Raw genomic sequence first — 13,218 nt, 5'->3', positions numbered from 1 at the left:
AAACTCTTCTTTTCTTTTCTAAGTAGTTTTATTCTATATGACCACAGCTCAATTGAATAGAATAATGTTATTGCCTCTATAATATTTGCTAATGTTATGAACAAGTTTTTTTAATATTATACTTTATATCCTCTCTTAGGCCCTCTTAAAGTCACTAGTCACTAATAATTTTGCTAATAATTTAGTAAACATAGCTTACAGTGATTTGGTTGATTTGCTGGTTTTAACTATCCTTTCCTTAATTTAAGGGATGTCATTTTAAGCCAAAATGATGATAACATAGACATTTAAAAATCTATCAGTTCTTTTGGCAATACTCAAACCACTCAATAATAGCAATTGTCTTCTTCAATATTTAAAAATGGCAAATAAGTAGGGCCATGTTTCTGACACAGCAGATTAACTAAACAGAGGTATGTTATTTTGTCCCTAACCATAAGAGGACTTCAGGTCATCTGACATATTCTGTATTTGCTCACAGACTAGTTTCCCTCACTTCAGCAGAGTCAATTTTCAAGACACTGTCCACACTGTTGTCTGAAATAGGCCTAAATCCTTTCACTATGTTTTCTCTCTAACATAGCCTATTGTATGTAAAATAAAGCACAGTTTTCTTAAAAAAAGCTTACAAGATCCTCACAATCTACTTTATCATTCTAGTCTCAATTCTTATCCTGTAGCCATATTGCCCTTCTTTCAACTTCTAAACCCCTCTGGGTGCTATAACTTGGAATTCCCCTCCAAATCTCATGTATAAATTCAATTGAAATTTTGATAGGAGTAGGAAATGGGAGCTTTAAGAGGTGATTAGGTGATGAGGGCTGTACACTTATGGACAGATTAAGTCCACTATGGAAGAATGGGAGAGTGGGTTAGTTATAAAGGGTGTGTTTGTGTGTGAGACAGTTCCCCCTACACTTTCTCTCATATTCTCTAGCCATGTAATGCTTCCTTCCATGTTCTGATGCAGTAAGAAGGCCCTTAATAAGTATGGGATATCTATCTAGGACTTCCCAGCCTCTTAGACCATAAGCCAAATAGACTTCAGTTTACAACTTAATTAGTCTGTGTTATTCTGTGATCATAAAAAAATATAGACTAAGACTCCAGCCTAACTCAACTCAGTCTCTTCCCAGTGCCTTTCCCTTTGCTGGACTTTTTATGACCTAGTTTCCAAAGATCTCCATTGTCACTATGCTTTATTCCATTCAGTAGAAGAGAGTCACTAAATCCAGCACTTACATCAAGGGGAGTAGAATTTTCTACCTATTGATGGGAAAAATTTGTGCACACATTTTTAATGGCCACAATAACTTTCTGTTAATGCCTGGTAGGATTGAAAGAATATTGGCAGATAGGTATCAATGTCTTGGAAAAATGTTGGAGCATCTGTTCTGAAAAGGACACACTAATACCATTAAAGGATAATATTCAGTGGCAAAATACAAGTGTCAACTACTCAGAATTGTACAATGATTTAAAAGTCATATTTAGAATGTGGATAATTCTTAGGACTATCTTATACAATTTATTCTGTATATAGTTTCCCTTTTATCTAAACATAAGAATAATTATAAAGAATCTATGACCAAAGTAATAACTATTTCAATAAATAAAATAAAAATTCTACATGACAAGCAAACATCATGTTATTGTGTAATCAGGAATATTTTTGTTCTTTTTAATGGCAAAATCAATACCCTCTAGGATCAAATAGAACTTGGTAAGTGATTGTGGTAGTTTTCATTATTTGACTTCGATTCTTCAACACTCTCCCTATCCATATGCTTTGCTTGTAACTTTAAGGTGCCAAGCATGTATGTTGCTGGCCTGACCTGCCTCTTGGCCCTGCATTTATATTATGACTCAGTCTGATCAACAGAACATTTGCAAACAATAGGCAAACAAGGGCTTGACAGAGTACATACAGGTCTCCACTTGCTTTCTTTTGCCTTTACTATTGCTATGAGAATAAAGCAGGACTACCTTGATAGAGGATGGGAGAAGAGTGAAACAGAGCCAAGCTACCATAAAGGCTACATCTGAAGATAGCCTCTAACTGCTGGTAGTCAGACAGCTCCTAAACACAAGGAAGCTCAATTCAAAGAGCAGTACCATGCATGTGTTCAGTGCCACTCAGATGTTTGTGTTTTTGCAGTAAAGAGCTAATATAGCTCACTTGAAATGGTGTGTGTGTTTTTTTAATATTAAACATGTACCTTCCCAGTGACTATTTGGGATTGTTGTCTAAGTTGATAGCATTGTACAATGATCTTCTGAAATCCCTTGAAAACTTGAACTATGGCAGGATGTTTGTGTCATTCTTTCTTAGAAATAATGACTCTCTATATCTATATATCTATATCTATAGATGTAGATATAGATATATAGATCTATACATCTATACATCTATAGATATAGATACATAGATATATCTATATCTATAACTATAGGTATACAGATCTATAGATCTATCTATCTATCTATCTATCTATCTATCTATCTATCTATCTATCTGTCTATATATTCTTGACAATGTTTTCCCCTCACTCCCATCATTGAAAATAGTGTATACTTAAAACACAGTAAAAGGAGGGTCTCAGTACCAGTAGTCTCCTGTTTGGTGTGAGGGGCAGAATCCTCCTTTCTTCATGCCATTTGGGCCTGGTGTGAATTTCTATTACACAGTCTAAGACACCTTCCAACTACTCAGAAGTGTGGACAGGAGACCCAAGATGGGTTAGTAAAATATACTGAACTCCTAGTTATATCTTGAGTCTTCAATGGGATTTGACATATGGACTAAATTAGAAGGGGAGAGAGTCTATTACTTTTAGACCAGCAGCTGGATGATATAAGCTTGTAGCTGTTGCCATCCCTGATTACTTCCACAAGAAGATAGCGTGCCAGAGAAACAGACTCTATGGGTAGAGAAAGAATTCCCCGAGAACATTACTTATGCTTTATACACATTACATCTTGGAGACCCCACTATTTGAGCAAATAAGCTCTGTTTTTCCCTTTAAACATATTTGACGGTTTGTCACTTGCAACTGAGAAATTTCCAAAGTTTGAGGAATGATATCCCTATTTTTTTCAGAAAAGGAAACAGTCTCAAAATGTTACATTTCTTGTCCAAAGTCTCACAGGCTTTCTACAAAACAAAAGTAGACTACTATTGTAGATCTATCCAATGCCCATGGTATTTTTATAACTGCATTTAAAAAAAGATTTTTAATACACAAACTTTTATGCACAGTTTTACAAGTTTTTACAAATGCATAGAGGTGAGTCACCACCACCAGTTTTTTGTCTCTTATTCTGTTCTTGTGTAGTCAGACACTTCACTTACCTTGCAACTGGGGCAATCACTAACTTGCTTTCTGTCCCCATTTTTCTTCCTTTTCCAGAATGTCAAATGAATGGAATCAGACAGCCTCTTGCATCTGGCTTCTTTCACTTACAATAATGCATCTGAGATTCATCCATATTTTTGAAGACTATCAACACAAATACTTTCTGAAAATGTGCTTGGAGCAATATTTCAATCTAAGCACATTAATGAGAGTGGTGCAAATTCAAGTTTTAAAAAAAAGATGAAAAGAAAAATTTTCTGGCTTGAAACAAAATTCAACCTGTAACTTGTGGATGTGACCTTACTTAGAAATAGCATCCTTGTAGGTGTTATCAAGTTAAGATGAGGTCATTAGGGCAGCCCTGAGTCCTTGTAAAACAAGAAATTTGAGGGCAAACACAGATAATGCAGTGTGACAAGAGAGGCAAACATTGGAGTGATGCAGCTGCTGAGTAAGAAGTATCAAGGATTACCTGTAACTATGAGAAGCTAAGACAGAATCATGGAACAAGTTCTCTTGTGGTTTCCAGAAGGCAAGCTGACATCTTGACTTCAGACTTGTAGCTTCCAAAAATGTAAAAGAATAAATAAGCTCCAGGAAAACTCACACAAGAAAATGTGAAGGTTTTTTGGCATTGCTTTCAAGGTAGCACCCATTAAAAAAAAAATACGCCTGAAAGAAGAGTTTAAAAAATGGAGACTTGGTTCCTTCACTTTAGAGTTTTGCTTTAGGACCTACTCAAATTGAACTCTAAAGGCAAATAAGTAATGATATTGTGGGTACTGGTATAGATCACCTCAAGCATAATTTGTTACTAGTAAACCAAATGGGAAATATGATAATTACTACAAAATCATTTATGAAGTCATCATGTTTCTAGTAAGAAATAATAAATGCTGAATTAGGAATGGGGCACTTTTTATCAATATACTTTTTTGTCATTAATTCTATTTATGTGCAGTATCACATTTATTGATTTGTGTATGTCGCATTTCAGCAATGAAACCAGCTGATCTTGGTATGTGATCTTTTGAATGTGCTATTATATTCACATTGCAATTATTTTATTAAGGATAGTTCCATCTATGGCATATAGTTTTCTTCCCTCTTTTCTTTCTCCTGTGTGTGTCTTTCTCTGTGTATACCTTTTGTAACATTCAACTCTTTAGATATTACATTTATAATGAAAACCTTCTAAAATAAAATTAAACTTCAGTCAAATTGAAAAGACAGTAGTTATTTTTGGGCAACAGTAAGACATTTATTTCTTTATAATTTATATTCATTCATAAAAAGGACAAATCACGGTCCTATACTACTCCATTGAAAATATGATTAAAAAATAACTAAAAAATCAATTCAATATTTATCAGTATCAAATAAAACTACTATCACCTTTCCTGAAGTACAAAGAAACAATAGATGAGTCTATACCTATATAAAGTTTAATTAGGAATCTTGCATCTTAAAGCATATGACATATCTGTTAGTTTGACAGCAGCTGAAAACTGATGGTCCCAGTCAAATTGTACAACTGTATGAGAAAATGAAAATCTTATGTTATCCATGTTTGAGAGATTTTATCTGTCAGAAATTTAAAACTAGACAACCTCCCAAGTCTGTTTTCTTCTTACCTTTCTGAACCATCTCATGCAAAATCTAACCAGTTTTGCTCTTTATTTGAACATTAGAAAACAAAAGGCAGGCATGCATTTGGCAAAAGATGTAGCTGTGGATTATATAAAAATGCCCAACATGGGTTACACTGCAAAAAGAAAATCCCAAAATGTAACAATTAAAACACAAACATTTGTACAGAAGGCTTACAGAGTATTCATTTCCCTAAAGTATGAAGTCATTTTGTTTCTTTTTCAAATAATTAAATATTTTATGAAATCTGACAACAATTTATGACTGTTGACATACTTCTACTGGGAAATCATCCATTTCACTGATTTGAAAAAATCTCATTTTATAACAAAGAGTTAAATGTAAATTAATGAAATATTTATTGATATTTTCATAATGAAGACTTTAAACATTTACACATAGATATATAGTACAAAAATTATACAAATTAAAGACAGGGGGGTAAAGTAGTAATAGATATATTTTGCTTCCTGTAAATATTTTTATGAACCTATAAGGTATCCTTTCTAAAAAGATAAACTCTATCTTTAATTAGCTAGCAAGGTTGTGCTAATAAAATAGGATTATACCTCACGAAGCATCAAACATTGCACTGTTTCACTAGCTAGCTAATTCTTTATTACCCAAGTTCTTTCACATCCACACCCAGACACATTTCCGTGCACACCATGGAGAATGAAGAAATGTGCATTTTCCTTTTCACAACTTATGAAAACCCTAAGCACCAACACTTGGGAGATGCCGTTGGACAGACACCTTGCTTGTCTCCCCCTGGCCTTCCAGTTTTGCATATTCTTCATCGTACTATTAGCAACATATTGATTTGGTATTTTTAGCCAGTTTTCAGTATTGCATTGAAATGGGAAATGAGCTTAAAATTACTTTTTTAAAAAAAGAATTCTGTAGGCTTTTAAAACTACAGGTAACTTCTCAATTCCATATCTTCAGTAAAGAAAGATAATACTTAGAAGAAGCACAAAACCAAAGATATTAGAATATTATTAGGTAATTCTAATATTTGCTTAGCTGTCTTCTATTCCTAGCTATAGAAAGACTGTCACATCTCAATAAAAAAATGGAAGCACTTGACTTCTTAAAATTCATCATTCCACACATGAATAAATACAGCAATGTGATGATATTCTAGATACAAGCTGTGGTTTGGGGATTGATGATTTGATATTTATGATAATAAAAGCATAAAATAACTTTAGAGAATACAAAAGTAAAAAAAAAACTTTATATGGTATGTTAACTTTACCATTAGAAAACTAACTGAAAAGTATTACTGATTCTGAACATCAAATATTTATAAAATTGCTTCAAAATTAAGAATACTGATAGTAAGTTCTAGAATTTGGTTTTCAGTATTTGAAGTCTTTCAACCCCTTCAGTAATATGATTTGGTAATGGGATTTATGTCAAATTTTTTTAAAAATTTTGTTTGTTTCAGGAATACTCAGAATGTCATGAATGATAGGGGCCATTCAGTAATATGCAGGACCCAAAACAGAGAGGACAGTATAAGAGACTGTATTACTCTTACAATTACCACATATTATCAACATTTCAACCTCTATTATATTTCACAACTTGTTATTAAATTTAAAGCACCTGTGTACGGTGATTTTTACTTTCATTCTACAGCCTATAGTATTGAACACTGTAACTTGTCCCATTGGATTAAATCATGCAACTGTCATAGAATCAGGTTCAGTGGTTTATAAGGCATACTGGAACAAGTTAAAAATCATTTTATATTCATTTGAAAGTTTATTCTTTTGGATGAAGGGGTTCCTGAATGCCTCACTCATAACATGTTGTAAATCAGTTGGATAGTTTTTTTAAGTATAATTTATTTGGCTTAAGATGGAGCCATAAGACTTGGAAGGAATTTTAGTCATCCCAGGCTGAAGGGTGTCCTCTGAGCTGGGCTGGAAACAGCAGATGTCACACCACATTCAGAACTCGAAGTAGACAAAGACGCCAAAGGCAGGTAGCAGTAAGCCAAGGAGACTTGAAGACAGGGTAGATGCACCTACAAAGTAAACCAAAAGTGTATAGCATGTCATTGACAAGAGACACTGCTGCTCATTTAGTCTGCTTTGGGGAAGGCAGTTACGTATTATATGATTGTGTAAAAACAGATGTTTCTTTTTACAGTTTCTCTTATTCTTAATGATTTAAGAAAAACAAAAGCATTTGATCAAATACTTTGTGTATGAGACCATGTGGACTATTTATACACTTTATTTAAATTATTCATTTAAAATAATAAGATTATAAATGTTTATCCTGTTCTTATGATACAGTAGTCCCAGATTCCTGTCAGAAGGTGAACGTTTTTTTCTTCTCTTTCCTTTTTTTCTGGTAGTACTATTATAGGGGGGCGATTAGTATCAGTGGTGGGGAGGATATGGGGAAAGGGTGTAGGAGGGTGAATATGGTTCAAATACTGTGTACATATGTATGTAAATGGAAAAATGAGACCTGTTGAAACTATTCCAGGAATGGGGGAGGGGAGATAAAGTAAAATGATAGAGGGGATGAATTCAAGTATGATATATTTGATATACAGTAGGAACTTTGTAAATGCCACAATGTATCTCTGGCCCAACAAAAATGAATAAAAATATTTACATGAAAAACAAAAAAAGTGAATGGTCAAGAAACATACATACACAACTTCAAAAATAAGATAAAGAGATGCAATAAAAGTTACCTGAGATGATGTTACCTGAGATGATCACATTATAGATGTACTAGATAGACCTTGCATAATTTCATATCTCAGTGGTTTTTAAGATGTTTAGGTACTAACACAATAATTTAAGAAAGGCATAACTAGGAAGGTAGAAAGAAGGAGGATCACTGGTCAAGACCAACAAAGGAAAAATATTAGGGAAACCCCATCTCCATGAACAAGCTCAGTGTGGTAGCATGAGCCTGGAACCTTAGCTTTGGGAGGTACAAGTAAAAGGATCACAGTTTGAGGTTGACCCTAGGCAAAAATGTTAAGATCCTATCTAAAAAATAACTAAAAGCAAAAAAGTCTGGGGATGTGGCTCAAGTGACAGTGCATCTGCTTAGCAAGCATGAGGACCTGAGTTCAAACTCCAGTACTTCCAAAAAAGTAAGGCATTAAAATAATCTTAATCTTTAATTTTTACCTAAATAACAATTTCCCTGAGATATTATACATTGAAATATAAATACAATTTATATAACCTGCTATGAACTTTTATGGATTTATCTTGTGGTTTGGCTATCCCCCCTAGCAGGGCTATTTTTGTGGTCAGTAGCTTCTTGTGCTTCTCACTCTAGAATTCTTGAGAATGTGTTAAAAAGAGGGCCCAAGAGGGCCCACTCTTCCTTTCCATTCCATTCCATATCTTCTTGAAACTAACTTCAATGAACTGAAATGAGTTGAAAGGCGAAAAAATATCTTTGACAGTTTGCAAAGATAACAGATTTTTGTCTATTTTGGAAATTTATTCTCTAAATTTGAATCCTTGGATATTATTATCTACCATATTAAAAGGGGCATAAAGTGACCCATTATTTGTAATATTTCTTTCCTATTCAAGAATATTTAAGGTACTGCTTCTAACTATCTAGGCATTAAAATCACATTCATGTTCCCTATAAGGTAGAAGGTAACTGGACCTGTCTGCACACCTGTATCACGCCATTGCTCTGTTAGTTGCATTTGATGCTGCATGGAAGACATGATGGAAACCATTATTAGATACAGATAAAGCGTCCTTAAAGATAAGCAGGACAGTGAGAGTCAGAAAGTGAGGGTAGAATAGCAAGTGCAATTAAATGGTCCTCCAGCAGCCTTGTATAGTCTCAGCGTGGAGATAATCTGTAACACTTAACAGTGACAACATTGATCCTGACTATGATTGCTAGTAAGTATTTACTATTCTCCAACAGGAAATGGACTCTATATTGGCCCTTCACACACACACACACACACACACACACACACACACACACACACAAAATGGTATATCTCTTATCTGATTTTAAAGAGTTTATAACTCAGATGGCTTGCTCAAGTTCACCTGCCAGAAGAGGGCAGAGATAGTAGATCTCGGATTTGCTCAGCCCCAAAGGCCATGCTCTGTCTACCTCTGTGCCACTACCCTGCAGATAACTTAGAAAGAGACCAATTTAAAAACATATAAGGACACGGCACCCTGTACTTTGTCAAGGCAAAGGGGAAAATAAATGCCATATGGAAAAACACAGCTACCACCTACACTGTTTCAAAGAGGTTTTTGCATTCTTGCAGTTTTTTTAACCTACTTTTCTGCATATTTTAAAAAACATGCCACAACTCACATACTATTTTATTTCTATAAGATGACCAATAACAAACCTCAATCACATAGCAAAACATTGAGTTTTCAATGCTTGGTCTGATCAAAATGATCTATCTGAAGCCTTGTGTCTGAAGATGACTGCGAGGTCTACAACGCTCTGACCTTTGACCACAAATTACATCAGCGACGGGTATGTGTTTATGTCCTTGCTGAATCTGTGGCTTGGCCCAGTGCTAACTATGGCTGCAGAGAAAAGTTTCGTCAATCATGGATGCCATTTTCAAATTTTGATGTTAGCATGGAAACCAAATACAATTTCATAATTTGTGGCTTCAACATCAGGATATTCAATTTATTTAAAATAAACTCTTCATGTTTATGTGTGTTATATTTAATTTCTCTAATGACTCAAGCTTATGTTATTGTGGTCTTCATCTTCAATTCTCTTCTATGTTTCAGGCAGAAATTAGAGACCTGACTGAATTACTATTTAGTCAATATAAATGTAGGCTGTATATATTCTTGAGGGTTTTTAAATATATATTGGTTTTGTATCTAACAAAATATATATTATCTTAACTGTTTTCCAGAATACTTCTAGTACTTATATAATACATTCTGAACATACATTTTGCTTTTACTTATATGCTGAATGTTGAACGTGAACAATTCATCAATCTTGTAAATCATTTTTTCCCATATCAGAAGGAGTATAAAACCAATTTAGCATATTACATCTCATCTTATAGATTTTCTTCATGATTTTTTTAACTTAAACTCTCAAACTTATTACTTCCTTCAGAAAGGATTAAATTTGATCACAATGGTCCAAGTTGCTACTGCTTGACTATTGCTAATGAAGCCATTATGATTAGAGCTTTCTTTTGGTAGTATCACTTTTTGTGCCCACAACTGTTAATATCTCTAGACTGTAGCAACCTCAGGACATGAAATAAATACATATATGTAGGTATTTATATATGTATATGTGTGAATACATCAGAAGCATATTTTCAACTGTGTTGACTAATTCCAAGCCCATTTTATAGAAAGCACTCAAACCATAATGCTAATAACTGAATCATGTTTTTCCTTAGTAAGACTTGAGTCTTGTCTCATTATCTCATTACACAGGGCAGGGTGGGAGAGAAAGTGGCAAATGGGTGCAACAAGGGGGTGTAAGGAAGACAACCACAGAAGGAAACAACTTTGAACTGAGTCAAACCTTTGATATTTTTTGTTTAATTCCTCTATGACACAATCTGCTGAACCTTTAGAGACCAGAGATAAGGAAGGGGCCTACCCTTTTTATGAATGATTTTTCTCAGGAAATAATTCGTTGATTTTATTTTGATCAAAAAGATCAAAATCTATGTAGGAAGTCATTTATTTTACTAAGTCCTGGGGTTGTCCAATTTGTTTTGAAAGGACATCACTTTAAACTCTTCCAATGTTTTATAATTTCTCAGGACTTTGGGATGACCATATTCTGAAAAAATGGTTGATTTCCAATCACAGAGAAGTGTGCTTAATATGTAGTAGGTGTACTGTATACATAACAGTGGATGTTTGCTCTTAAAAGTTCAGTTCCATAAAATCCTGCTGAGTGACAGCCAACTTTAGAGAACAGAAGGAGCAAAAACTTGCTTACTTGGGACTAAATAAGTGAAACTTAGGTCAGAACGATAAAGAACGCAACCACCTGTCTTTATTCAGGATAGTATGGCCGACACAGATAGTCCCAACTGTTAGAGCTTACAGGAAACACTTCCAAGATCACAAAGCAGCCATAAAGGGCTGTGAAAGTGCTTCACTGAGTGGACAGTGGTTTATTACAATAATTGCCAAATGCCCCACCGCTCTTCCTCTCTGCAAGTGGAAATACCCAATTGCTAAACTTCCCTTCCTCACGACAGCTTTCAAGCCTAGTTAATGCCCATTCAGAAACAGCAACTAATCCAGAAAATGATTGCTTTTTTTCCTTAAGTCCTCCTCAAAATTCTTCAGCAGGAACTCAAATCTTACATTAGGTGCCTCTTGCTCACACTTGAATAATGTTCTGTGATTGCTCATTGCTCATGTGTGTTTTCTTGCCTCATCTTGTTAATAAAACTGATTTGTCAGGCTCCAGATGTGTGTTTGGTCTTTGACTATTTAAGACTTTAACAGAACAAACTGTCAAATAGGATCAATAAGCAGGCAATGATTTTCCCTGTCCTAGTAAGAGTTGTAAGGGTGTGGTGAGAGTAGAATCACATGATAGCTAAAGTAGAGGGCTTTGAGGCTAGGTGAGGCAAACTCCAAATGTTGCCTTTGCCTTTTATTGGCTGGGTAATCTTGAGTATGTGGTGTAATCTTTTAAAACCTGAGTTCCTTCAACCATCAAATGGGAATAATAATAGGTCTCATGGCTTTATTTTAAAATTGATAACATGTCTATCAAAGGTGATATATAGCATAACCTTTCTTCATAAGCAATAATATATAGAAGCCCATTAATGAACTAGGTGGGAAAAGGGATGCTCCACTCAAAGATGGATCTGGAGGCTGGAGACTGCCAAATTTGGTTTTCTCTATGTTCATGATAGTAGCTATATTCTTCCCTACTGCAACCCCAGGAAACATGTAGGGCTCTGCTTATCATAGCATGAAAATAGCTGCTTTATGTAAAGCACTTCATTAAATGCATGGCTAGAAGAAAACTCCCAGGAAGTAGAAGCAACTTGTACTACATTTGATTATGTTTATGTCTTGCTCTGTGCCTACACTGTAGTTTTGAAGACTTGTTGGATAAAAAGCATGAACTGAGCATTTTGGACTATTTTTTGGAATGGGCTAGCTCCAGTGTTACCTTCTCTGTGGCACAGTGGTTAGAAGTCTTTGGTTTCAAGCAACAGAAACTCAACCAAAGAAAGAGGTGACATTGTACTGGCCTTAAGGACTAGAGCCAGAGAAGAGAACTGAGTGCCCGACTTTCATCTCTTCTTCTGCTTATTCTCCCCCAGAATAGCTATGTCTTTCAAATAGACATGAACTCCTTCCTCACAATAAAATATTTTTAAAGGCAAACAGATGTTATCTTTTTTTACCCCTCCTCCAGTGAGAAAACGCTCAAGGAAAAACTGACTTGCAAACCTTGGGTCACGCCACACACACACCCCACCACCACTGCAGACCAGTAACTGTGGCTAAGTTAGTGACTTTCTATGATTGAACTATCCTGGAACATGTTTGTATTCCTCAGCCAGTCACAGTGGTCAAGGAGGCAGTCAGGAGGACTAGTACTTCCCCAGTGAAAGGGCTTTGTGGATCTGGGAGCAAAATTGGGCTTCAGTACCAAAAAGAGAGTGCACTTCAACTAAAAATTGTAAATGTGGATTGCAGAGTTGCCAAAAGGAATACAGGATAATCAGCATTTTCCAAATCTGTAGACCACGGTAGCCTTTTTGTCAAAGAGCATGTCCAAGATTAACACTACATCTTTGGAAAAGTGTGATTTGTGGTAATTGGAAAAGTGAGTTTCAGGAAATTGCTCACCTGAGTTATTCACAATCTCTCTAACTTGCCTTTCTTAACTTTTACAGATTTTCCAATTGCTGAGGACACTGAAAACTTTATCTCAGTAGAGCAATCAAAGCACCAAAACCATTGTCAGGAGTCCTTATTAAGATTCACTTAGGGACAGGTGAGAATGAGAAGTATAATATCTGACCTTCTTATAGAAGAAGGACTAGTCCTTTACAAATCCAACCAATAATAAGAATTTAATTTGAAAAAATAGAAGAGTGCTTCAGAGCTCTGTTTTGGGATTTAGCTCAATTCATTGGCAATTCTGGGTATTTCACTAGCAGTGTACCTTCAGCAAATTGTTTTTTTGCATC

General features: G+C 35.0%; 1 protein-coding gene across 4 annotated transcripts in view; it reads right to left on the bottom strand.

Annotated features, from left to right (window-relative positions):
• Positions 1-4,592: 4,592 nt before the first annotated feature.
• Cntn1 (contactin 1) overlaps positions 4,593-13,218 on the bottom strand; it is a 355,859-nt gene continuing 347,233 nt past the window's right edge. For all 4 annotated transcript variants that reach the window (XM_074083135.1, XM_074083139.1, XM_074083138.1 and 1 more), the window contains one exon: positions 4,593-7,044. In XM_074083135.1, coding sequence (XP_073939236.1) covers positions 6,968-7,044 — 77 coding nt within the window. In that variant the 3' untranslated portion in view covers positions 4,593-6,967. The remainder of the gene's footprint in view (positions 7,045-13,218) is intronic.

Source organism: Castor canadensis, chromosome 8 (assembly GCF_047511655.1).
Source record: "Castor canadensis chromosome 8, mCasCan1.hap1v2, whole genome shotgun sequence".
Lineage (NCBI taxonomy): Eukaryota > Metazoa > Chordata > Mammalia > Rodentia > Castoridae > Castor > Castor canadensis.
This window is presented reverse-complemented; position numbering and strand designations above follow the sequence as displayed.